The 27,093-nt window shown below is 50.0% G+C and overlaps 1 protein-coding gene across 1 annotated transcript; it reads right to left on the reverse strand.

The window, feature by feature from the left end:
• Positions 1 to 1,281: 1,281 nt before the first annotated feature.
• TIMM50 (translocase of inner mitochondrial membrane 50) lies at positions 1,282 to 25,911 on the reverse strand. The gene is made up of 11 exons (XM_083369627.1): positions 25,655 to 25,911; positions 24,278 to 24,416; positions 22,116 to 22,147; positions 12,316 to 12,337; positions 8,466 to 8,524; positions 7,948 to 8,067; positions 7,524 to 7,628; positions 5,472 to 5,570; positions 3,181 to 3,337; positions 2,460 to 2,566; positions 1,282 to 1,868 (listed from the first exon to the last, which is right to left on the reverse strand). The coding sequence occupies exons 1-11, from the start codon at positions 25,898 to 25,900 to the stop codon at positions 1,767 to 1,769; spliced, it is 1,188 nt and encodes a 395-aa protein (XP_083225753.1). The 5' UTR covers positions 25,901 to 25,911; the 3' UTR covers positions 1,282 to 1,766.
• Positions 25,912 to 27,093: the final 1,182 nt, after the last annotated feature.

Genomic DNA, 27,093 nt, shown 5'->3' on the forward strand with positions numbered 1-27,093 from the left:
GGGTGGACTTCAGTTCCCAGAACAGCTCGCTGGGCAATTCTGGGAGTCACAGTCCACCCATCTTAAAGTGGCCCAAACTGAGAAGCCCTGTGGATCGCTTGCTTCCAGGCGTCAAATCTGGTGGCTCCCCTACCTTCTGCAGGCACGCAAGCCCACCCACCCGCTAGAGGCAGGGAGACTACCCTCTCAGCCAGGGCCAGGACGAGGCCATTCAGCCGCTGTTACAATCCCCTCCCCTCCCTCTCAGGGTCAGCCAGGAGTAACCCTGCAGGGTGGGCTTCTCGACATTCCTCCCCCCAACGTTTCACCCTCCTCGTCACCCCCTATTCATCACATGCGGAGTCCCCCTTTCTCCTGCCCCCAAAGCCCCCTGCCAGCAAGGAGGGGGAAGAAGCCGGGATGTTTCCTCGCTAGCAGGGGAGACCAGCATGGGCTGGTTGGCTGGTCAGCCCTGCTCCCCTCCTCCTTCTGGGACCCTTTGCCCCCCCTGGCCCCCTTCAGAACAGGGGTCTCCAAACGTGGCCCCTTTTTAAGATTTTTTAAATCCCCTTTTGTGGGCTTCAACAAATCTTAAAATGGCCACATTTGGGGGGGGGCTGCTTTAGTGTGAGAGAAGAAACCCTCTTGACTGTAAAAACTGTAAAACAATTCTGCAATGTTTATGCATCAGAATTCTCTCCCCCCCCCAGCACATTCCAGCTGGGTTTCTTTCCTGTTTACAGCTAGTCTGCTTCAAGACAAAGGCCTGCAGCTGATTTTTCAGTGGGGGGAGATCAGGCTGGGAGTGTGGGGGGGGGAGGCTGACGACACAGGTGCTCCAACTCCCTGGGCTGATGTAGGTAACGGCCTAATTACAGCGCCACCAAGAAGAAAACCAGACTGATAGGACAAGCCACTCATACACAAAGAGAGAGCAACCCGTCTCCTTTCTGGCACTGATGGCGTTACCTAGTTGGGCAGTGAAACGTCTGCAAGAAAGCAAAGACCCCTCCCAGTCTTCTTCCTCCTCCTCCTCCTCCTCCTCTCCACACCCCCACCCTCTTCTAGAACTGATGAGGTTGCCCACCCGGGTCATAAAACCTCTATAAGAACACCCAGCTCCGAGAGCCCCAAGGACCCCACAGTCCTCCTCCTCCTCCTCCCTTCTCCACTCTGCAAAGCCCTAACTCCCTCCTAGCACTGATGATGCGACCTCCTTGGGTCTTAAAACGTCTGAGACGAAGCCCTCAACTCAGAGAGCACCAAGGGCCCCACAAGTGACGGACAGAGCAGAAGCCGCTCTTATAAAGATGGCCATTTAATCTGAATACACCCAACATTCCTCTCATTCACCCCAGCTGACCAGGAGCACCGTCAGTCGCCCGATGGGAACATGATAGCAAGGGACCAGGGCCCGCTGGAGAGACCGTCTTCTCCTCCTTCCCTGCCTGGAGCTTTGCCTCCTTTTCGTGCTGCCGCAGTCGGGCTCCGTTCCCGGGCGGGGGGGGGGGGGGGCTCGGCTGGAGCCTGATCCCGCAGCGGTCCCCTTCCGAGGGCAGAGCACAGGCTCGCTCTCACCCCACGCAGTCTTGGTCTCAAGAAACGATGCCGCTGTCGGAGGGGACGCCAGGGCAAGTGGCGGCAGGTTGCAGCCCACGATCCGCGTCGAGGTTGGGCCGAAGCCTCTGCCCCTCCTGCTGCGGCCTCCCCGAGAAGGCCCCCTCCTCAGAGGCTGGGGTCCGAGGGGCAGGAAGAGCCGAGAAGTCCGTTCGTGGATGGGGCCGGGGTCACTGCTGCTTGGAGCGAGGCCACAGCCGGCTGGCCAGGGCGCCCAAGAAGAGCTGCTGCTTCTTGTGCTGGCTCAGGTCGGAGAGGCGCTGCTGTTCTTCCTGGGAAGGGGCAAAGACACCGGCCCTGCCGTCACCCCGCCGTGCAGACCCCTCCTCGGCCCACCCAGGGCTCTCGGAAGCCCTGTCCCCAGCCAGAGGGGCTAGACCTGTGGACGTCCAACTCCCAGCCTGATACAGGTAGCCCTCGACTTTACCGCCATTCGCTTAGTGACTGTTCAGTTACAACGGCCCTGGGAAAAATGCCTCATGACCATTTTTCACACTTAGTAGTAGTGTCCTCCTACTCCTTGCGGTATCCCCGGGGTCGCGTGATCAAAACCCGGACACTCGGCAACTGGCTTCCGTCCACGAGGGCTGCCCTGTCCGGGGGTCACGGGACGATCCCCTTCTGTGACCCTCCCAGCCGTCTCCCAGCAGACCGAGTGGGTGGGAAAGCCAGATTCACTTAAACGTTGCGGGATTCACTGAAGAACTGCGGCGCTTCAGTTAACAACGGTGCGGGGAAAAAGGTCGCGAGAGGAGAAGCAACTCCCTTAGCAACTGCCTCGGTTAGCAACAGAAATTTTGGGCCGAACTGTGGTTGTAAGCCGAGGACTGCCGGCAGTTCCCTCCCCCCCTCCCTCCCCTCACCTGCTCCAGCTGGGACTGCCTGCGTTTGAAGGCCTCCAGCGGATCTTCCTCCAGGGAGTAGTTTTCCAGCACGGAGCGAACGTCTTCCACTCCGCTCAGGGCGATGGCTGCAGGAGACGAGAACCGCAGGTGAGGCCCAGCCCAAAGCCGGGAAAAGCAACCAAGCCAGCAGCCCGGCTTCCTGACTCCGAGGAGGCCTGCCTGGCACAAGCTTCCCTCCGTCCCCGCCCTCTGCCCCCGAAACCTGGCCAGACTGGGGCCCTGAGGCTCCCTCCGGATCTTCCGGGAAAAAGAGCTGGGAAGGGAGACGCTCAGGGTCTCCTCCCCGCCTGTCGGCTTCCTTGAAACCGAGCCTCTACTTGCTTTTTTAAAAAGTTGTCGTAATATAAAATATAAATGGAAACAGGGAAGGGAAGAGGGGGGGAGGGTGGAAGAGAGGTGTTGGTGCAAGGGGAAAGAGAAGGAATCCATTTCCAATAAATACCTGAAATGGTATTGCCTGAAATGGTATAAGGTTTCCTGCCTGAGCAGGGGTTTGGACTAGATGACCTCCCAGGTCCCTTCCAACTTTATTATTATTATTATTATTATTAAGATAAAATAGCCACCTCATTTTGCTTTTTGAATTGGCTAAGTTGACAGTAAATGCCCGCCATTTCTATAACAACAAACGGCATTAATAAAACCAACGTCCGAAGTTTGTCTTTTGCCCCGGGCTCACTTTTGAGGAAAGCCGAGAGGTCGAAGAGGGTGCGGTCATCGGAGTTCCCGTCCCACTTCTTCAGGGCCAGGCCGTTGAAGGGCTGCAGGTGAAAGGCCTCCTTCTTGCAGTCCACCACCACCACCTTGGCCGGGTCCCTGTTCAGGCAGGAGATGTCCTGGGGGAGCAAGGAGACGGGCAGGTGAGACGGCTGTCTGCTTAGGCTCCATCCGTCCACCCACCCAATGAACCAATCTGTCTTCTGTCCGTCCACCCATCCAATCAATCAATCCGTTGTCTGTCTGTCTGTCTCTCTGTCCATTCGTCCATCCATCCCACCTTCATCTGTCAACCAAGCATAAGCAGGGAATACACAATTTAAAGTGTAAAGGCAAGGATAAATTAAAGCGAGTGTGAAAATTGACTAAAAGGCGGGGGGGGGAGTTTTAGGGTGCTAGCCAGCCCTCCCCCGCCGTGGGAGGGGGCGGCTCTCTGGGGCTCCTCCAGCGCTTGGCAAAGGTCCAGCTGGCTGAGCAAAGAAGGGGAGCCGGAGCGGCCCAAGGACAGTCAAAGGGAGTCCGGCCTTCCATGCTCCCGGCAGGGAAATTCCCACATCCTTCCACAATTTTTCCTCCGACTCGGAGAAAGACCGGACTGCATTTTTCAGGTTGAGCCTCCTGGCTGACGGAAGGCCACACCACGATTGAGGGTCTGGATGCAGCCACCAGGTTAAAAGGACCTTTTCAAAATCCTAGTCTAGAACCACTCAGGCCTCAGTCTGAATGGAAAGGCGGCAGTGCGGCATGAGCTTTCAACAATGGAAGCTGCCTCAACTGCTCAGAGAAGTGCTCTTAAAGCAGCCACGCAGACTTTTTCGTGTACCAAATGCTCCAAAGTCCCATGCTCTTAGGGGGAAAACAAAGATTACGGATTCCTCACAGGGAGAAGTAGTTGGAAATTAGTCATTAAGTAGTTCAACAAACCACTTTTCCCTTTCGCTTTTCCTTTCTGGTTGCCTGGCTGGATTAGAGCAGACTTGCCTTTTCAACCCATCGCTCCGACTTCCAAATCTTTGCTTTCAGTACAAGACAAAGTAATCTGAAGGAACTGGGCAGAAACCTCCCCCCCACCCCCACCCGGGTTAAAAATGCCTTCCTTCAATCTATGTTTAAATCGCCTGGCCGCTCATTTCTTTTGTATTATTTATTGTTTTATCATAAGATAAAATCCAAAACAAAATGAAACAAAAGCATACATACATTCAATACTAACGACAACAAAAAAGAAAAAAAGAAAAAAAAATAGCGTACAAAAAAAAGAGAAAAAGGTAAATTTAACATTTAATATGTAGGACCCACTCTGATCCTGGGCGCTGAAAATAAAAAAGGAAAGAAAAAGCCGTTAAAAAGGCCGGCCGGCTTGTTTAAAGAATTCTTTTAAAGACAAGACACTTGAGCATTTGGATTCAAGTGAGTCTTCTCTCTCTTTTTCCATCTTTAACGCAGCAGCAATTTACTGCCAAAGAGTTGGGCTGCTTCTCCCGGGATGAGAGAACTAACCCCCTCTGCCCCACTTGGCTTACTTGGGGGGGGAGAGAATCCAAACAATTAAGACACGGAGAAGGCCCCCCACCAGCAGCAGATGGGAGGTGACGGGAGGGGGGAGGCCGCGCAGAAGACGGACAGAAGGCAGCTCTGCCCCGTTGGAGGGAGCCCAGCTAAGCCCTCCTGCCTCTATTGTGGCCGGCCGGCCCAGGGGACCCGCCGGGTGCAGCACGTGGCCTGGGCAGCTGTTATCTCAGACTGCGCCCGCCCGGCGCTCACCCAGACAGGCAACAGGCAGCCGAGTTCGAGGGAAACTCTGGGATGCCAAGAGCGGGCCACAGCAGGGGGACGAGGGCCCTCAGGGCTTTGGCCCCTGCAGTCTCTCTTGGAGGAAGCCCCACTGGACTCCACGGAAGCATTTGGGAGACGGAACACCTCGGGTTCCTAGCCGATCGGTTTGGACGAGTGGTTAAGGTGCTGGGCTAGAAAGTGGGAGATGGCGAGTTCTAATCCTGGTTTAGGCATGAAAGCGGGCTAGGTGACTTTGGGCCAATCACCGGGAGGCTGGGAGCTCTAGTCCTTAGGCACGAAAGTCTACTGGGTGACTTTGGGCCAATCGCCGGGAGGCTGGGAGCTCTAGTCCTGCCTTAGGCTGGCTGGCAGCTTCACAGGGCTCCCTCCGATGCGACTCTAAAGCCATTACAAAGGATGACTGGGTCCCTCCCACACGGGGCCCCGCGGCCCTCCCAAATCATGCTGCCTCCCTACCTTAACATGATGCCCGTCCATGTAGCGAGTGGCGTCTCGGAAGAGCCGGTAGGAGATGAAGCCGTGGGGATCAACGCTGTCAATGAGGGGAAAAGCTGTCTGGGGGAGGAGAAAGAAGGCAGAAGGGAATTACAAGCCCCAAATGATTCTAAAAGAACTTTAAAACACGTCCAGGTGTCATAAGCCGTATCAGCTCGAACCAAAAGAAGCTAAAAGCGGTCTGACTCTGATGCTCCCTGTGCGCTCTCAGGAAACCCCTTCAGAAGGCTGCACAGCCAATCCCTGCTAGCCCGACGTCTGAGATTCTGCAGCTAGGCCTAAGAAAAGCCCAGCCAAGTCCCGTCCTTCTTAGAAAGGATGGATCAGAGTCGCCTGACAGTGAGACGGGCGGCATATAAATTTAACAAAGAAATAAGAATCAATTAAGCCTGGGGGGGGGCTCAAGCGGGATGTACGGCTGAATAGCTAAGATAATACTTAGAATAACTAAGATATTCTTAGACTATCTAAGGTGTTTGTCAAGCATGGGAAAATCAGGAAGTCCAAGCAGTTCAGATGAATGGAAAGCTTTACTGCTCGGTCTCTGTAAGAACCTGAACCACTAACGGTCAAAGCAAACTGGCGGCAGATGAGAGCCAAGGGAAGTCAAGGAAGGCGGGATTTCCAGTCTCTTGTGGGTACAAAGAGACTCGAGGCTTATGACACGCTGGACCCCTCCCTCCCTCCCTCGGGCTCAGCCTGGTCACCTCCTACACGTAGTCCTTGACTTATAACACTTCATTTAGTGACCGTTCAAACTTACAACGGCACTGAAAAAAGTGACCTAGGACCGTTTTTCATACTTATGACCGTTGCAGCATCCTCACGGTCATGGGATTTACATCCGGATGCTTGACAACTCAGTTATGACGGTTGCTGTGTGCCAAGGTCATGCGATCCCCTTCTGTGACCTTCTGGGGAAACCAGATTCACTTAACAACCGTGTTACCGATTTAACAACTGTAGTGATTCACTCAACAACCGTGGCAAGAAAAGTCGTACAATGGGGCAAAACTCGCTTCACAAATGTCTCACTTAGCAACAGAAAAGGGTTCAATTGTAGTCGTAAGTTGAGGACTACAGGTATTCCTAGAATACCTAAGAGGTTGTCTTGATTGGCATCCTCATGTGCTTTTTCTCAAGGTGTTAGCAGAGTCCTGGGCCTGCCCGTTTTAGAGCCCAGCTCTGGATGTGGCCTAGCTGGAGCCCACGGGTTGACTCAGCTCCCAGAAGGCAGGGGTGGACACCTGCAGCCTCTTTCCTGAGCAGCTCCTGGCCTTCGGGGTGAAGACTGGGGTGCTGCTTTCTCCCCAAAGACAGGCCCACTCAATTAGTGCAGCAATGGGTGGGATTCAATGGGATGCGAGGTGCAGGGAGGGGGCCATTCATATTCAAACGAGCTGTGGCACGCTCCCTGGGAGAGACCCCACTGCCACCACTCAAGCGTGAGAAAGGAGGAGCGTGGAAGGGGGGAAGAGGGTCAGGGGCTAACCAGCTGTGCTAAGCTGCCCCTCCCTCTCTCCATGGCCTGACATGGTCTAAGGTTATCCCCTGTGGTCACTCTGCATCTGTGTGGCACAAAGTCCACGATGGATCACCCTTCCATTCCTTTGCTGGGACATTTATGTCCAATTCCCCCAGCTGGGCACAAATCTCAACTCAAGAACACTGTTTGATGGCCCAGCAGTGGCTGAAACTATAATGGAGTTTTAGCTAAAGCACAGGCCTCCCAACTGGGCAACTTTAAGACTCGGGGACTTCAACTCCCAGAATTCCCCAAAATTCTGGAAGTCCCAAGTCTTAATGTTGCCCAGTTGGGAGGCTCCTGAGCTAACAGACCTGTTCTTAATTTAAAAATAAATAAGGGACTTTTAATTTCAATAGCGGGGACAAGTTCATTCTGCATACTCAAAGCCTCTTTAAAATGGGGGGGGGGCCCGCAGAGGAGCCAAGCACTCGGCTGCCTCCCAAACCGCTTTGCCAGCTGGCAAGGCCCATCCCTGGAGCACTCACCATGCCTGTCTCAGAGGTGAAGATGACGATTTCGTAGAGCGGAGCCAACTGTTGGAAGAGGTTGTCGATGCCCGGCCTTTTTTTGAAGCGCCAGCCGGTCACTAACTGAGGACAAGAGAAAGAGACCTTGAGAAAAAGCTAACACCAGCTAGGCAGGAAGGACAATTATCAACTAATCTCCGTTGGACCTGGCAGATATTCTGGTGGTTTTCTTGCAGACGTTTCATTATCAAGGATAAAATCAGCCCACTGCCTTCTAGCACTGAAGTTGTTACCTAGTTTGGTCATGTAACGTCTGCAAGAAAACCACCCAGCTCAGAGAGCACCAAGGACCCCACAAGGTGGCAACCAAGTGCCTGTTGTGCCCCCTGGCTCTGAGGGGAATGCGCTGCCCCGATCCCCAATTCCTGGAAAGGATACAGACCGACCATTCAGGGTGCAGCAGGACGTCAGTGAGTTCAATAACCAGGGTATAAGGCGGCTGGTAATACGGTTCCTTCAAGGGATCTGGGAGCAACTTAGGGCTGGTGGGCTCCATGATCATCTGGAAAAGAGGCAGGAGGCCATCAGAAGAGGCCAAGTTGCTGAACGGGTTTGGGGTGGGGGTGTAGAGTGGGAAGGAGGGAAGCTATGTGGTTAGGACCAAGGGGGGGAGGGTAATTCACCTGGATTGGACGGGAGACCAGAAAGCTTTAAAGCCAAATAGGATATAATTTCATTTTGGTGCATTTTTTCATTTGGGAGAATTGTGAAAAGATTCTAAAAACGGTACTGTCCAATCTTGGCCACTTTAAGACTTGTGGACTTCAACTCCCAGAATTCCCTAGCCAGTATGCGCTGGCCAGGGAATTCTGGGAGTTGAAGTCCACAAGTCTTAAAGTGGCCGAGTTTGGAGGCCCCTGTTCCAAAACTTCCCTAAAAGAGATGAAACAGGACACTCACCTGACTATAATCCTTGAAATACTTGTATGACCTTCGCAGCTGTTGAATAATCACCACATCTGTAAGCCAAATGAAAGAAAGCATGTCGCAGAACCAGCAAAGCCTCTCGCCCTTTGCTAATAGAACCCAGGTCCCAGACCCTGTCATTCTGGAGATTAGAAGTCTAAAGATGACTTGACAGGCACCCCGTCCGATATGTCTTTTGCTCCTGGGTGCTGGCTGGCATGGACAACCGAAACCGGTCCCGATCCCAATTCAAAAATTCCCTCAACTGCAGTTGAGGCTGCACGAAATCCATTCCAACCCTCAAACACCAGCAGTACAATTTCCAATTTTTAAGCAGGTATTTTTCTGGGCAGGGAAGGTGGAAATGGATGCATTTAAAGTTACTTCAAACCATCAAACTTCAGTCTCAACTGGAATAAAAACACAGCTGGTCCTCGGCTTACACGACTGTTCGTTTTAGTGGCCGTTCGAAGTTACCAGTTCTAAAATTTAAGACCACATCCCCACAACCATGTGATCAAAATTCAGGAGCTTGGCAACCAATATACATTTACAATGGTTGTAGCATCCCAGGGTTGTGTGATCACCATTTGTGACCATCCCAGGGTCTTCTGACAAGCCACTGTGGGAAGCCAGGCTCGTTTAACGACTGCCTGGTTCACTAAAGTGCAGTGCTTCGCTTAGCAACCATGGGGAAAAGGTCATAAAATCAGGAGTGGCTCACTTAACACCGGCCTTGCTTAGCAAAGGAAATAATGCTCCCAACTGTAGTCATAAATCAAGGACTACCTGCAAAACCTCAAGAGCAAAATTTAAAAAAAAGTACATTTGGGTGCAATTGTAGTTCCTGAGCTGCATGCGGCATCTTGATGAGCAATTCTTAGCCAAAGCTGCAGCTTCAACCTGGTCCGTTCCCCCCCCCCCCCGCAAACCATCTGATGTTGCTGGAACATATGTGGGGCTGCAGTGCCCCCCCCAAACATACTAGGGATCCTTCGAGGACCAGCTTGCTTAAGCAGAGGTCAGGCCGGGGAGGAAAGAGCGTGTGAGCAACACTGCAGCCTCCCCACCAGCCCCGTTAACTATCCCTCCGAGATTGCAGCTTTCCCATTTTAGCCGCCAGGGTTATTCAAACAGAAGCTCCAAGTTAATCAATCAAAGGCAGGCCTGTTGAATGGGGTGTAATTTGGGGCGCATTGTTATGGTAATGGGAGCAGAGCAGCTGGGCTGGAGGGAGGAGGATGGGCAGGCGGGCATTCCTGTCAACTGGAGGGGGCCATGGTGGAATCCCGGGAAGAGGTGCCCCGTCGCCCCCCTCCCCAAATAGTGGGCTGCAGCAGGCAGAAATGACATTGACGTGAATCACACAGAATAGAGCTGGGACCTTGGAGGTCTTCTAGTCCAACCCTCTGCTGAAGCAGGAGACCCTAGACCCATTCCAGAAAAGTGGCTGTCCAGCCTCTTCTTAAAAGCCTCCAGGGATGGAGCACCCACAAGTTCTGGTGGCCAGCTGTTCCACTGGTTAACTGAACTCATTGCTAGGAAGTTTCTCCTTAATTCCAGGTTGCTTCTCTCCTTGATTCATTTCCATCCGTTGCTTCTTGTCCTGCCTTCAGCTGCTTTGGAGAACAGGCTGGCCCCCCTCTTCTTTGTGGCAGCCCCTCAAATACTGGAATACTGCTATCATGTCCCCCCTATTTCTTCTTTTATTTAGACTAGCCAAACCCAAATCCTGCAACTCTCCTTCATGTTTTAGTCTCAAACAGCCACCTGTCTGAAATGGCATAGGGTCTCCTGCTTGAGCAGGGGGTTAGACTAGAAGACCTCCAAGGCCCCTTCCAGCTCCATTCTGACTAAATTTGACTTTTGCAGGAAATGCTAAATAACCTCTCAGCTTGGGTAAGGGATTCCTTTATTCTTCCCTGCAAGCTGCCGTAAATTAAACAATCCAGGAAGGAAAAGAGAGCAGCGCCAGATTTGGTTAAGCAAACCGGGGTTCCCTGCCACGTGTGCATTTTTTTCCACCAAGGAGCGATGAGTGAGCTGAAAATCTGGAAGGAAGGGGGCAGAAGGAGGGAATTTACGGTGGGGGGGGAACAATGAGGCTACGCCTTTTAATCCTGTCAGCACATATGCCTGGATGAAAGGAGCTGGGGAAGGCACCCTTTTGCGCCTGCCCCAAAGCAGCTCCCCCGCCCGCCCCAGCACCCCCCTTCCCACACCATCCGAAGCGTCCCACCACAATCTGCTTTGGGGGAGCTGCGAGCAGGATCCATCTGGCCCTCTGCCGCACGTGGCCACGGCTGGCCCCTCCTCCCGTTCCATTCCCAAAGCTCAGAATGCAAAGACTCTCCCTCAGATTTTGCAGCAGGCCCCACGTTGCGGGGTGGAGAAGTTGGAGTTCTCCGTGCAGCATCCTGGTTACAAAGGGGGCATGCTACATTTCGGAAAAGAGCCATTCCCCTTAAACTATTAGTATAATTACAAGAAGACGTGATGAATAGAAGCTTAGCAAAGAGAGATCTGATCTAGAGCCAAGGAGAAATGTCTGGACTGAGAGAACAATTAAACAGTGGAACGGCCTGCCTTCAAAGCTGGGGGTGTTCCATCATCGGGAGGTTTTCAAGAAGAGACTGGGCAACCCTTTGACTGGGATGGAATAGGGCTCCTGCCTTGAGCAGGGGGCTGGATTAGAAGACCCCCGAGGTCCCCTCCAGCTCTACAATTCTATAACTCAACTTGGATACCGCTCACTCCAACCAACTCTGAAGACGATCAACGAGAGCTGTGCCATTTGTGAGCAGCGTTAAGAGAGCTTGGCAATGCTCAACCTTGGGGCTTTTTAGACAGCTGGACCCCTTACCTAAGGGGTCACCGGATTCACCTATCTTATAAAGCAGGGCTCCCCCAGCTTGGCAACTTTAAGACTTGTGGACTTCAACTCCCATGGCTGGCTCAGGAATTCTGGGAGTTGAAGTCCACCAGCCCTCAAGTTGCCCAGTTGGGAGAACCTCGTTTTAAAGCAAAGTGAAGACCGATGTCCGGGGCTCAGCCACGGCAGAATCCCCAGAGACTATACAACACGGGTAAAAGAAGCCTCAGCAGCCGCCCAAATAAGCCCCCAGGAAGATGTCAACCTCCAAAACCGGCTTCCCCAGCTGCCTCCCTCATCAGCAGGACATCTGGAGTGCCAGTGACATGCTTTGGCCACCCTGGGGATGCCGCGCCCTGGCCCTATCCGAACTCTTCTTCCTTCTTCCCCTTTATCTGAACACAGGCAGGGAGGGGGAGGGAGAGTGTGTGTGGGGGGGAGCCTGGATGGTCTGAGGAATGGAGCAGGGAGCTTTGCTCCTTGTCCTGCCCACTGACAAGGGAGCCGCTGCTTTGGAGGCAGCCCCCAAGAGAGAAAGCGATTGCAAGGGGAAAGCGATTCTGGTTATTTCTGCATACCGCACTAAAGGAAATTTCACTTTTTGAAAAGGTGACTAGGGGCCGAGGGCAGCAGGTCATAGCTGCAGCCACCCAGCTTGTGGTTCAAAGGGCTTAGTCCCTTTACAGAGTAGTTCCCGGCGCAATTCAGCTAGGCGCTTAGATACGGAAGCACATCGATTAGCTGAAAGCAATTTTTTGTTTTGCTCTCAGGAAATGCAGTAGGATGCTTGGAAATAAATTAGACAATTGTGAATAATACGCAGTAAACGCTCCAGTTGTGCTTTCCTTGGAGAACGGTGGCAACTCCAGATTTACTTCTGCAATGACTTCGCTGCTGTTTTTGATCCTCAACTCAACCTGTTGACCGGAGCCCATCCAGGAAAATTTCAAAACCCCGGTCTAGTCTACTTACCATTATCAAATTCATCAGGAATCTACAAAAAGAAGAGAGAAAACAACATGTTCGTAGAGATTCTCAATCATCCAGGTCATAGTTGTCTCAAAGATTCTTTCCCAAAGAACCTTTGAGAGAGAACTGACTTTATTTTCATTCCAAGGGTACACTGCATATCCCAAAATGGGAGCCGGGAGGGGGGGAACAACAAAACAGACACCCAGATGTCTACCTGTTCATTTGTATCCCGCCTGCGCTCTTACAAATAAGGAGGTGAACATATCTAACACTCCTTCCTCCTCCTTTTTCTCCACCACAACCACGTAAGGTGGGCTGGGCTGAGAGCGAGCAAGTGGCCCAAAGCCACCCAGCTGGCTTCTGTGACTAAGGTGGAACTAGAATTCACCGTCTCCTGGGGATTGGCCCAGAGTCACCCAGCTGGCTTTCATGTGAGACTAGAACTCAGTTTCTCCCGCTTTCTAGCCTCGTGCCTTTGGCACTAGACCAAACTGGCTCTACAGCTGCCTTCTCCAACCCGTGTGGCGCCTCCAGATGTGCTCATTGCCAGAATTACTCGCAGCCCTCGTCACACCCTGAGGGAACTCAGCCGGGGAAGGCTGGCTTGGCGTTGTGGTGCTCGGGGTTCAGCGAGGGAGGCCTGTGGCTGCTGTGATTCATTTTCTTCCTTGCGTATTTACAAGACCGTCCCGGAGGCAGCAGCGGACTGCCACCCCTAGTTCAGAGTGGTCAGGCAAACGGGTCAGCGGAAGACCGGCCAGGTCAAAACAGATGGCAGGAAGGAAGATGAGATGTGAGGAACGTGGTTAATTTGGGGATAGTTTTATTCCCATGACCAGAGTGCCATTCCAGAAGCAGGAACTTTAATTTAAAAAACCCACAAAAAATCCAGGATATGATGGGAGACTCAGACACTGAGTGGAAAACAACGCCTTGGTGTAACGTACACAGGAATTCACAAGACGAGAGAGGATCTTTTTGGTTTGTTCTCCGGGACTCTTTGCAAAGAGATGGAAGACGAATGTACGAATGCATAAAACACAGATACACCATAAAGAGAGGAAATAAAATTTTAAGGCAGGGGTGGTGGCTGGGGAATTCTGGAGGCTGAAGTCCACACTATTGGGATTGTCAGTTGAGGACCACCTGCACTAAACGCTCTGTGTAAAAGGAAATAAGCTTGCGATCTGAAGACTCACTTGTTCGAACAAGCCGGCCTGGCCTGATGGGGGATGGGTTGGGATTTTATTGTTATTTTTAATATATCTACTTATTGTTTTAGCTTGGGCATTGTGTTTAATTCTTTTTTAACTTTTGTATCCTTGTATTTTTATATGTTTGCCCTGTTCACCGCCCTGAGTCCTTCGGGAGAAGGGCGGTATACAAATAAAATTATTATTATTATTATTATTTGTCCCGGTGAGTCCTGACCTTTGCCAGGCACAGGGAGCTCCTGAGCAACCCAACCGACCCCTGAGCAAGCGGGGGAGGCCTGGCACAGACCGTTCGTGGCTCAGAGTCGTCGCAATCTGCCCAAGGGACAACGAGCATGAGCAGAGGAAGGAAGGGGAACAAGGACGTTTCCAGGCAGGGCCAAGAAGCCTCAGCCATCTTCTCTGAGACGTCAGCAACTCCTTTTGCACCTTAAAAAAATACTTGCGTGTTTGCACAAGCAATGAGTTTTGGTGCACCAGCCAAATGGCCCTCACACCTCCGAATCAGGCAGCTGTGGAGCCCTTCTGCCTTTCCAGCCAGCCTGCCGAGATCATGCAAGACCCTCAGCCCTAGACAGGGCAACTGCAAGCCCCTCACCCACCAAGTCAAAGCAGCTTTACTAGGGAAGGGGTGGGGAACCTTGGCTCTTTTAGGACTTGTGGACTTCCTGAGCCAGCCCTGCCGAGGGGAAAGAGAGAGGTCGCCATGCTGGCTCAGGAATTCTGGGAGTTGAAGTCCACAAGTCCTAAAAGAGCCAAGGTTCCCCACCCCTGTTCTAGGGTAATGCTCTCTCTAGGAGCCTCCTTCAATATACAATGTAGTCCTTGACTTACAACCACAATAGAGCCCAAAATTTCCATCGTTGAGGCATTTGTTAAGTGAGTTTTGCCCCATTTTACGACCTTTCTCGCCACAGTTGTTAAGTGAATCACTGCAGTTTTTAGGTTAGTAATCCAGTTGTTAAGTGAATCTGGCTTCCCCCATTGACTTTGTGGGTCAGAAGATTGCCAATGGAATCACCTCACACACACACACACACACACACCCCGGGATGCTGTGACCGTCATCAATATGAGCCCGTTGCCAATGTCCGAATTTTGATCAATGTGACCTTGGAGATGCTGCGAAGGTCGTAAGTGTGAAAAATGGTTCTAAGTCATTTTTTTCGGTAGCATTGTAACTTTGTCACTAAACAAACTGTGGTAAGTTGAGGACTATCTGTACTAATTTCATCAGCCTGGAGACAAAGACTTCTTCTTCCTAGCCGGCCTTAAGCTGAAGGCTGATTTAGGGTTCAGATTACGACAAGGCTAAAAACCTAAAGAGGCGGTTTAGATTTCTTACCATCAGAACCCATAAATGGTTAATGGCAGCTACTTGGCCAGCCGCAAAATCAGTCGCCGCACAATATAAAACTAAAAATGGCCAAATAAAAACAAGCAAGCAACAGCCACCATAATAAACAGATGATGTCATTCCATTCTTCCCAAACAATTCAAGTTTTAAAAGGCTTGCGGAAAGCCAGCAGCAGGTAGCCAATCTTGTTTTTGCAGGGTGGGCGTGGACCCCCTCTGAGGATCAGCACCTGCAAGCTTCAGCCCCACCAAAGTGGGGGACCAAAAGCAGCTTCCAGAGCAGGGCTCCCCAACCTTGGCAACTTTACGTCTTGTGGACTTCCAAGACGTAAAGTTGCTAAGCTTGGAGACCCCTCCCCAAGAGGAATGAAGAAGTGGGAGAGCAGGAAGAAGAGACAGAAGATTATAATTTTAAAAATGGGCAGCCCTTTTTATAACCGTCTGGATCCCCCGTTTCTCTTACTGAGTTCAAACACCGCAACGGCTTTCCACGTTCTCACCCTAACCCACAACAACTGCTTCATTTCCTCTACTATTTTACAACCTTCTGCGCCACCACGCCACAATTTGATTCCGATTCAAAGGAGGCGAGAACAGAAGGGGGGGCTGGGTTGCTAAGCAGCACTGCTTGAGTACAATTTTAATCTGCCCACATCCAACTCGGATGGCGCTGCATTTCAGGTTGCGAAGTTGGTTATCTTTGGGTCAAAAAACCCCCAACTCTAATCTTCTGAGCCGGCTCTCTGCCCAGGACCAGGAAGACCTAGTGGCCAATGCAGCCTTTCAACTCTGCCCGTTTTGAGAGCACCAGCTGTTTGAGCCCCCAAAGAGCCACCCATACAAAGTTACAATAGGCCTTAATAGACCTTAAAAACAACAATGGTTGTCCCCCCCCCCACGCACCCCATCTGATCGTGCATGAGTGCGTGAACACACAGCCGTCCTGCCCGGACAGCACGAAGTTCATTCTTTTCAGCTACAGGTGCAGAAGGAAAGCAGCTGTTGGCTTAAACTGCAAAATCCTTTCAAGATCTCCTGATCGGCTCAGAAAATCCTCCGCTCAAAGCCCGGCAGGGCTAGGAACAATCCCGTGGCGGATAACTTCACAAAAAGAGAGGGCGATGATTGCAATGTTCTCGGGGTCTCCTTTCCCAAATACTCCTGGCCTGAAGGCCGCGTGAAACAGAGGTAACCCCTGGCTGAGGCACACAAGCCAGTTCATCAGCCGTGGTTTTGTTTTACTTCTCTGGCCACCAAATTTGGGATTATGTAAAGTGAGGCGGAAGGAAGAGACGGAGGCTGAGAGTGTAAAATGCCTCAGTAAAAGCCAAGGGCTGATATGCTTTGTTCCAGGCAACAGAGCCTCAACTTGACAGGGCAGGAAACTGAGGCTGACAACGGAGAATGGGCAGCTGCCTGGGCTCCCTTCCCCTCCTGCCCTCCATAACCAAATCCAGCCACCCCTGCCAGATTTACCCAGTTGGATTCATCTGCAAACTTGTTAACTGGAGTAAATGTCGGGTTGCTACAGAGAGGCCGTCCCGAGGGAAAGCGGGGCACATGATTTGGTGACAGTGCAATATTCCCAATTTCTCTGCTGGTCGAAAGCCAGAAAGACTTACAAAAGAGGTATACAGGCCGTCCTTGACTTATGACCATTTGTTTAGTGACCAATGGCACTGAAAAGAGACTCGGGACCGTTTTTCACGCTTATGACCATGGCAGCATCCCCACGGCCACGCGAACTGGGATGCGGGATCAGCGCAGGAACACTGGAGCACAGCCGACAAGGAATTCCATGTAGCTGAGTAGTAGTAGTAGTAGCAGCAGCATGTTAACGGAAAAGATGGCTCCCTTCCCTGCCAGCACTTAGCCCTGCAAGCAACGGCACTGCCTGTCCTCACTGCCCTCCCATCGGGCACACGGGAGCCAAGTGGACAAAATGATTTTCACGGGTGTGGTGGACTGGGAAGCCCAGAGGGGCCTGGCTGAATTCGAGAGCAGAGGTGGCCGTGGGTAAGGCGAGGACCCCTCTAACTCCGCTTGGCAGATCTGCTTGGATTTCAAGGGAGTGGGATTCTCTGCTCGCTACCAACATTTCAATCAGAATTTTGAAGCTCAACAGCACCACCTGGAGAGAAAGGCCTAGGCCAGGCAACCCTGGTTTTTTATGACTTGTGGACTTCAATTCCCAGAATTCCTGAGCCTTAAAAGAGCCAAGGTTGCCTAGGACATCTACACAGCTTAAACACTGCAGTCCTCCTCCAGAGGTCCATGCCTGGTAAACAAAACAGACTCTTGAGCCCGGGAGTCTCTAAGATGGCTAGAAAGGACTGCATTGCAACTGTTGCTAAGTCGTGTCCAACTCTTTGCAAACCATGGACCACAGCAGACCAGGTCCCCCTGATCCTCCCCCATCTCCCTGAGTCTGCCCAGATTCACATTCATTGTGTTGATGACACCATCTAAACATCTCCTCCGCCGCCTTCTCCTTTCGCCTCCCATCTTTCCCAACATCTGGGGCTTCTCCAAGGAGTCTTCTCATTGGGTGGCCAAAGTATCTGAGCTTCAGCATCAGCATCTGTACTTCCAAAGGACGGTCAGGGTTGACTTCCCCTTGGATTGACTGATGGGATCTACTTGCAGTCCAAGGGACTCCCGAGTCTTCTCCAATAAGAAAGGACACAAAGTCCCAAAACGCCAACCCCAAATAAAAGAGTCAGGAACACACCACCGAGGTCCCTGCACAACACAGTATCAAGGAGTTCTCCCCAAATCTCCAAGAAGCAGAAGGTCCTTCTGGATTTTCCCAGCTGTGACTTCTTTCCCAGCTTTTCAGAAATTGCCAACTTTTGTTTCTAAGACCGAGGTTGGAAGATCAGTGCAAATGGAAAGAGTGAGAAAGGAAATTTGTAATAAAAAAAGATCAAGAAGCCTCTTTGGGCAAATCCACACTTCTCAAGACACGGAAACCGAAGGAAAGTGTGGGAAAGGATGAGAGATCAAAGCCTGAGGCTGTTTTACAACCACTTAGGCCGAGATGGGCCTAGACGGGACAGGTCCCCCTGCACCCAGGCGATGCCATGCGACTTGCAGGGAGCTGCGAAGTGTGCCAGCCAGCCGGGGTCTTCGGGCCAGGCACATCTGCCATCACGCTGCCTCACTGTGGCCATTTGCATGAATGCGACAGGCAGCCTAAAAAGGGCCATTAGCAAAACCAAAGGCGTCTTATTATAGCCCCAGAACAGGACACAAAGGGGCAGGCGGGGAGCTACTTCAAAGCAAGGCCATTTGTAAGAATTCAAGACATCCTGTCCCTGGGGTTCCCCCACCCCACAAAAGAGGAGCTCCTCTTTGAGACAAATTTATACACATCAAGCTTATACTATTTGAGATAACCTACCACTGGAAAGGAATATACTACACCCTCTTCTGTAAGAGAGGAACTTATGTAAGTTCTTTGCTTACTCTAGCCAACACTGTGGAGTAATTATTGCATTTCGATAAGATAATTCAAGGTGAATTGATCTGTCTGACCATACAACTATTAATTATCCAAGATATAACAAGGACATAGAAGCTGAAAAATATAGGTTTCACAAGGAAGTTATGACACAGTTCTCCCTGCTAAAAACTTGATTTTTAAAGCTGGGGGGGAGTCCACTTAAAAGCCAAACATTTGTGACTGTGTATTGTTACTGGGATGGGCCACCACAAGGCGAGGCACCAGGCGAGGAAGCAGGAGAAAGTAAGGTCAAGTCCTGTCTTGGCCACGAAAGCTGGCTGGGCGATTTTGTGCCAATCACTAGGAGACGGTGAGTTCTAGTCCTACCTCAGCCATAAAGATGGCTAGGTGACTCCAGGCCCGTCCCTCGCTCTCAGTCATCAACTCACCTCTCAGGCTGGTTGTGGTGGGGAAAATAATAAAGGCAGGATTCAAATAAGTAAATAAAATGAACTTCCCTTTGCCTGCAAAGAGTTAAGTCAGGGGCTGTGTGCTCCAACTTGCTTCCTCCTCAGAGACTTCTCGGACAGTCGCCAATTGTGCCGGAATTGTGCTTGTTAGTGCAAACAATCCAAAGCAGATGGCATGTGCCAGCCATAAGCTGACCCAAAGCCCGTAACGGTGAGAAGAAACGAAGGCCCGGGAGCATGAAAGGAACGTGTTCGGGTTTGGATGACTGATGGGGGCTGGGGGAGGAGAGGAGAGTCATCCACCCAGGGTGATTTAGGAAGCCCTCTCTTCCTCTGGGATACTGCAGTCCAATGCCCTCACCTCCCAGGATAATTCAGGTTGTTGTTTACAACAAGGTGAAGAACTGCAGCTTCTAACATCAAAGCTGCCAGTATAGAATAAAGGCAATCAGGAAATCAGGGCCTTAAAAGAGGTGTTGGGGATAGTAGGTGGGTGTATTTTAAGTCGGGCTGTTCAAAATGCCTCAGGGATGTGTAAAGCCACTAGCAATTCACACCTTGTTTCCTCAAGGGCACTTGGGACTTGTGCTACAGATCAAAAGAATCCTCCCTTATCCGCGTGGCTTGCAATTCACACCAAGCGCACCGCCCAGCATCTCTTGAGCAAATCAGCAATTTAAAAAAGACCGGTCAGGTAAGTGTGCCGGCTGCAGAATCCTGATGCTGTCATCTCAAACAAAATGTAGAAAGCGCCAACTTAGGGAAATAAACAGGGAAGGCTGATCACAAATTTAAAATACAGAAACACCCATGCAACTGCAGAAGATGCCTGCATTTCCCAGCTCAACAATACCTTTTATAACAAAAATGATGCTTACGGATTTAGGCTGCAATGTTTTGTACGCAATTGTTGCTGAGGGGGTGAGGAGGAAACATGCTGAATTCTAGTGTGGCATTATGTTCTGTGAGTAGTTCAATGATGTCGATAATAAACTAGACCGGATCAAGTGGAAGACCGAAAGGGTAATGCATACAAAGCCCACCCCCGTCCTGCATTGATGCCAGGATCAGACCACAGACTGTGCTAAAGAGTCACTACTGACCTAAGGTTTTGTTAGATTAAAAAAAAATAATTTAATAATGTGGAATGTACAAGCACACTACAAACTTTAAGCGCAGCCCTTTCTGTCTAACGTGCTGAGCAAAAAGGCTAAGGATTTTTCTTCCCTGAAATTCACCAATGAAGGAACAAGCCCCAATTTTGGACAAAATGCTGGAAGCCTGAAAGAAGCTTTCTCAAGCAAATACAGCCTCATTAGCAAATGTGTAGAGCAGCCCCTTCCCCCCTAGTTCCTCCGCCCAGAACAACAGGTACATCAAGCACCCATCAGCCAGGACCCTTTTCACACATCCCTGGCAACATGTGCCTGTTGTAATCAGGACCACAAAACATCTGTGGGAACTTGGCTTCGGGCTTTTCCCCATAGCCTGCCCTAGGCTGAGGGCTGAGTCATTGTGTCACAGGAAATCGCCACCCAAATATTGTCTCGGTGGCACAAAAGGGATTTGGGAAGCTGGGCTGGATTACATTTTGTACTGAGTGAAAGGGAAGCAGTTTTCTACATTCCAAGTTATGACTGGCTATTCTGCAAGTTGCACATATTTTGTTCAGAATCTGGATGAGAAACAGAGCATCCCTAGAGACATTGTGTAAAAAGAGGCACTGAGTATTTGTTAGCGGGGGGGGAGGGGGAGTAAAAACTACAAAAATGAGGAACAAATCATAACACGCTGTTCAGAAAAGTGTAAGAAGAGCAGCTTGGTTAAGGTACCAGGCTACAAAGTGGGAGACTGTGAGTTCGAGTCCTGCCTTAGGTATGAAATCCAGGTGGGTGACTTTGGGCCTGTCAGTCTCTCAGCCCAGCCCACCTCACAGGGTTCTTGTTGTGAGGAAAACAGGAGGAGCAAGGTGTATTGGATATCTTCACTGCTTTGAGTCATTTGCAAAAATAATAAAGGGGGGATAGAAATAAACAAAATAAAAATAAGAAAAAAATACCGGTAGCCATTTTCCTTTTACGACAATGTATTAAACAAAGAAAAGCAAATCACAGGTAGTCCTCAACTTACAAACACAACACTGGCACCAGAATTTCCAGCGCTAAGCAAGACGTCGTTAAGCGAGCCACCCCCGATTTTAAGGTCTTTTTTTTGCCACTGTTAAGCAAATCGCAGCATTTGTTCAGCGAATTGGGCTTTCCCCATTGACTCCGCTTGCTGGAAGCTGGCTGGGAAGGCTGTGACCTTGGGACGCGGCCACCCGTGTGACTCTACGCTGGTGGACATGTGCCTGAATTCTGACCGTGTGGCCACGGGGCTGCTGCAGCAGTTATTCCTCTGCACCAGTCGCTTTTTCCAGTGCCGCTGTGACTTGAATAGCTGCTAAACAAATGTCAAAACTGGGACGTGGAAAACCAGCAGCCACACAACTGCCTTCTTTCCTTTTGCGACTGTGAAGTCCTGCTAGGACCGCAGAGGGGGCAGATTTGATGCCGGGCCTTTGAGCAGGTTACTTTTGGAGCTCAGCAGTTTCTGCCACCTCACTGCACAAGGCCAGAGCTAGAATGCTGGATGTCAAAATGGAATAAATAGGCTCAAATCTAATCAAGGTCTCCTGGTGAACTTGAAAAGCCTCCGTTCCCAGTCTAAGCGGCCTTTCAAGGCTGCTGCCATTATAAGGACAAACGACCACAATGAAAAAGCAGGCGATTGCTATCTTGGAAGCTTGCATACAACAGAGGTTTTTTTCTACAGCAAGGGTATCCAACCTTGGCAATTTTTAAGACTTGTGGACTTCAACTCCCAGAATTCCCCAGCCGGAGATGAAGTCCACAAGTCTTAAAACGGCCAAGCTCGGACACCCCTGCTCCACAGGGATATCTATCCCTTGTGATATAAATCATCACTGAAGACATATTTCATCGCCTGCTTTTCCTACCCAGTTTTTACCAACACTAAATATATTTGGAGCTCAAATTAATCTTTTCTGTGCTTCTGATAAAACGGGCTACTGCCGGACATCTTTCTTTTGAACACCGAATGACCCCTAGTGGCAGGCACCTCGTTAACAAGAGAATTCTTTTAGATCGGGGATCCCCAACCCCCGGTCTGTGGAGCAGTACCAGGCTGCCGTGGGATGCAGGCAGCACACAAAACCACACACTCTCCGATCCGTGGAAAAATCTCTCTCCACGGAACGGGTCCCTGGTGCCCAGAAGATTGGGGACCTCTGCTTTAGATAACAAAGCAACCTACCTTCGCACCGTTTTCATCCACTGAATTACGGCCTGCGGCAAAAAAAAAGAGAGTGGGTGAGCGAGTGAGAAAGAAGTTGAAAAGGTCATTTGGTAAAATTGGGGTCATACTGAAAGCTGGGTCACAGTTGGTAGGACCATCTCCCTGATCTTGAAAGCTTAAACAATTAATCTGATTAACTGATTCAGGTTAGTCCTTGAGTGTGACCTCACCACGAAATCTCAGGTTAGATTGGGAAGTGAAAAGATGTGCTAGAAAGGGGAAAAAAGAGTATTTCCACAAGCAAACAATACTGTATAGCCTGCGGTTACATGTCAATTCTTTCCCTGTTGCTCTACAGATAGTCCTCGGCTTACGACCGCAACTGAGCCCAAAATTTCCGCTGCTAAGCAAGGCAGTTAAGTGAGTTTTGCCCCATTTTACAACTTTTTTGACACAGTTCTTAAGTGAATCACACTGCAGCTAAGTGAATCATGAAAACAGCTGGGAAGGTTAGAAATGGTGATCACATGACTCTGGGACACAGCAGCTGTCATAAATATGAGCCAATTGCCAAGCACCCCAATTTTGATCGCGTAAACAGGGATGCTGCAATGGTTGTAAGTGTGCAAAACAAGATAAACTTTACTGTCATTTTTTACTGTGGGCACACATCAAAAATGAAATTTAGTTGCCTGCTCTCAAAGTGAAACACATACATGACACAAACCTAAAACATACTATATACAACATACATATAGACCACACCCCTACATATACATAATAAAATATTAAATACTGTCCATCTTGAATATATAACGGAAGGAGGAAGCCTGAGAGTTCACAAGATTAATGCTGTACGGAATGAAAATATGGCTGAATCTGGATGTTCTGCTACGGATACCACGGAGCCCCCTCCTCCCAGAAGGGAACAAGGAAAACACGTTGTGAAGAGGATGAGTGGCATCCCAGATAATCTTACGGACGTAAGTCACTTTTTTTCAGTGCTGTAACTTTGTACAGTTGCTACATGAATGGTTGCTAAGTCGAAGACTACCTGTATTAGGAGGAGCCAATGAAAAATTACCATTCCTCAAAGCGAGGGCAGGGAATTGACAGCTCACCAAATGATGCTCAGCTAGTAGGATCTCAGGCAGCAAGGCCAAGACCAAGGGATGCTGGGAGGAGTACATGCAGTCCTCGACTTACAAGAATTCATTCAGTGACAGTTTGAAATTACAACAGCACTGAAAAGGTGACTTATGACTGTTTCTCACACTTGTGACCATTGCAGCATCCCTATGGACATGTGATCCAAATTCAGACGCTTGGCAACAGACTCATATTTATGACAATGAGTCATAGTCCCAGGGCCACATGATCCCCTTTTGCGGTCTTCTGACTAGCATGGTCAATGGGGAAACCAGATTCACTTAAGAACCATGTTACTAACTTAACAACTACAGTGATTCACCTAACAATTATGGCAACAAAGATTGTAAAATGGGGCAAAGCTCACTTAACAAATGTCTCACTTAGCAACAGAAATTTTGGGAACATTATGGTCATAGGTTGAGGACTACCTGTAGTTTAACAATTGCTGGAAGACTTCCTGGGACAGATTACGATCAGGCTCAGGCTGAAATTTACTATGAGTTAAATTTTCATCTATTAGGAACATGGTTTTTATCTTGTCACCTCATCAACAATGAGAAATACGGAGCCATTTAATAGCCTGGGGAGACCTGCGTATGAATCTTGAGGATCCCACCTCATCATGCCTCCTAACAGTAACTGAACTAGATTTAGGATAGGGAAATAAAATTACACACATTTTTCCCCATCAATCAATCTTCTGGGCTGATCAAAGACTTGCTAATGCCAACAAAGAGGACACAGCCAGTATCTTAAAGACCTGAAGCAATCATCTTGGCAATAAACTATTCAACTCTTCACCTTCAGAGCACTGGCATGTATATTTTGATTTCAAACTATAGCCACAGAACAGAAACCTCCCTTAACACAAACACTGGAACTGAAAGATATTATCCAGAGGCCTGGCCACCGGGTACAACTGTAACAATTCAGATTGTTGCAATGATCGTAAGCCAGGGAAGGGAGCTTCAATATGATGCACTGACTGGCGGGCATACCATGAAATCACAGATTGAAAGCTGACTTACCAAAGATGTAGATAATTGCTACGCCATTGCCAGCTCCGAGAAGACCTATTATCTGCAACAATCTCTTGGTATAGGCAGGGTTCTGCTTTTTCGTCTTCTCTTGTTCATCGGAGCCTTTCCCATCTTCTTCTCCCGTTGACTGGAGAGAGAGAGAGAGAGAAAGCTGAAAGGAGGGAGGGCACAACTGCAGAAAGCATATACTGGTAGTCCTCCACTTACGACCACAGTTAAGCCCAACTTTTTCAGTGGTGAGACAGTTGAGTTTTGCCCCATTTTATAATCTTTCTTGTCACACCTGTTAAGGGAATCCCTGCAGTAGTTAAGTTAGTAACACGGCCGTTAAGTGAATCTGGCTTTCCTTTTTTATATATATATATATTGTGTTTTCTTTTTTGTATATATATTTTATTAGACATTTTTAACATAACACAAATCATTCAGTAATTTGTAATCAGTATGTTGTCTGGATAACATTTATAAGACAGTCCTTAACAATTAATTTCTATGATCTATATTCCATATGTTAATTTCATTTGATTTCCCCTTTCCCCAAAGTATCTTTCTTTGCAAAACATTAGATTGAGACAATTCTCATTATTTTAATTAACAACAATTAAGTATATAGTTTCAATAATCCTATTTGTCATTTTAGTTGCCTTATCGTAAATCCTGTTGACTTGGCTTGTCAGGCAGTCGCAAAAGGTGATCCCGTGATGTCATGATCCCTGCAACCATCATAAATATGAATCAGTTGCCAAATGTCTAAATTTTGATCCTGCGATCACCATTTTTCATATTTGTGACCACTCTGCAAATGTCAAAAACGGTCATGTCATTCTTTTTCAGCGCAGGTGTAAAGTGAATCTGGCTTCCCCACTGTCTTTGCTTGTCAGAAGTCACAAAAGGGAGCACCAGAGCCCAGGACCCTGCGACGGTCATAAACATGAACTGGGTGCGAAAGGTGCGAGTTGTGATCACGTGACCGCAGGGATGCTGCAACGGCAGTAAGTATGAAAGGTGGTGATGTCACTTTTTTCACTGCCCTTGCAGCTTCGAACGGTCACTAAAGGAACGGGTGTAAGTCGAGGACTACCTGTATTTTTTTTAGGACTTCGACTCTGATGCTCATTTAAGCCCCCCCCCCGTCTCTGTGCTCCCCCAAAGGTTGGTGGGCGCCTGGTCCCCGGGCTGTCCCTTCTGGCTTGCCCTAACCTACTGCTAGTACTCCGAACTTCCAGCAGGCGAGGCCCCAACCCGGCCTCCGCGGCCCCTGGAACCCGACCCCCGCAGGAAGCTCCGTGATGGCCCAACAACCGCCACGGGCCCTGCTCGGGGGGTCGTTGTGGCCCCCGATGGTCTGGCCTCGCCGGCGCTCACCTTCTGTTGCTGCTGCCGCTGGGCCACCTCCCTCAGGACGGCTCCGGTCAGCCCCTGTCCGGCCGCGCTCGCCGGAGGAGGGACGCCCGGCGGAGCCCCCGAGCTCCATGTCCGGCCGGGCAGCGCCCAGGCGCCGGCCCGCTTCCACCGCCGGCAGCAGGAGCCGCCGCAGCCTCTTAGCGCCCGCCGCCCGCCCGTCAGCGCCGCCTCAGACAGGACACGAGCGGCCGCCACAACCGCGGCCATCTTTGCTCGGGGGCTCCTCTCGCGCCGGCGCCGGCCCTGACCAATCAGGAGCGAGGGGGCGGGGACGTCGGGCGCGCGCCGCGGCTGGGAAAAACGAGTCGGCCAATCAGAGCGCGAAAGGCGGCCAAACGCCCGCCCCGATCGGTCGCTTCTCATCAAACATTTCCGAAGCGCTTCGTCCATTAAAGAAAGCGGGATTTGTCGTGACACCCAATCTGCGAGCCGCTCTACGCCTACCCGATTTCTCCGACCAATCATGGCTCAAGGGGGCGTGAAGAGCCGCGAAGCTGTTATTAAAAGAAGCGGCCACAGCTGTCATTGGCTAGAAAGTGAAGGGGCGGAACCTTTCCTTTCCTACCGGCCTTCCTGGAAGCTGACAAGGTTAAAGATCCGAAGGAAGAGCGAGACACGTGTCTTAAGCAGCCCGTGTCTTAAAAACAAAACAACTGCTCCCCCTCAGTTTTCACCTTATACAGCCAAGGCATCTATCTTATGTAAACAATATTTAATATTTTATCTTATTGCCTTGATTGTAAGCCGGTCAGAATTGCCCCTAGTTGAAAGCATACAGGGAGTCCTCGATGTACAACAGGTCACTTAGTGACCGTTTTGAAGTTACAAAGGCACTGAAAAAAGTGACTTGGAACCATTTTTCACTTACCACCGTTGCATCCCTGTGGTCAAGTGATCAAAATTCAGGCATTTGGAAAGTGACTCGTATTTATGACGGCTCAATGTCCCAGGGTGTGATCAACTGTTGCAACCTCCTGATAAGCAGTCAGTGGGGGAAGCCAGATTCACTTAATATCCATGTTACTAGCTTGACAACTGCAGTGATTCACTTAACTCAGGGGTCTTCAAACTTGGCCCTTTTAAGAACTTGTGGACTTCAACGCTGGCTGAGGAATTCTGGGAGTTGAAGTCCACAAGTCATAAAAGGGCCGAGCTTGAAGACCCCTGGTTTAACTACTGTAGCAAGAAAAGTCTTAAGATGAGGCAAAACTCACTTAACATCTTGCTTAGCAACATAAATTGCGGTTGAGTTGAGAACTACCTGTATAAATTAGATTCAGAGGTCTGCAACCTTGACAACTTTTAAGACTTGTGCACTTCAGCTCCCAGATTTCTGGGAGGTTGTCAAGGTTGCAGGCCCCTGGATTAGATAAGATAGAGAACGGATAGATGGGTGGAAG

Source organism: Vipera ursinii, assembly GCF_947247035.1.
Source record: "Vipera ursinii genome assembly, chromosome: 9".
Lineage (NCBI taxonomy): Eukaryota > Metazoa > Chordata > Lepidosauria > Squamata > Viperidae > Vipera > Vipera ursinii.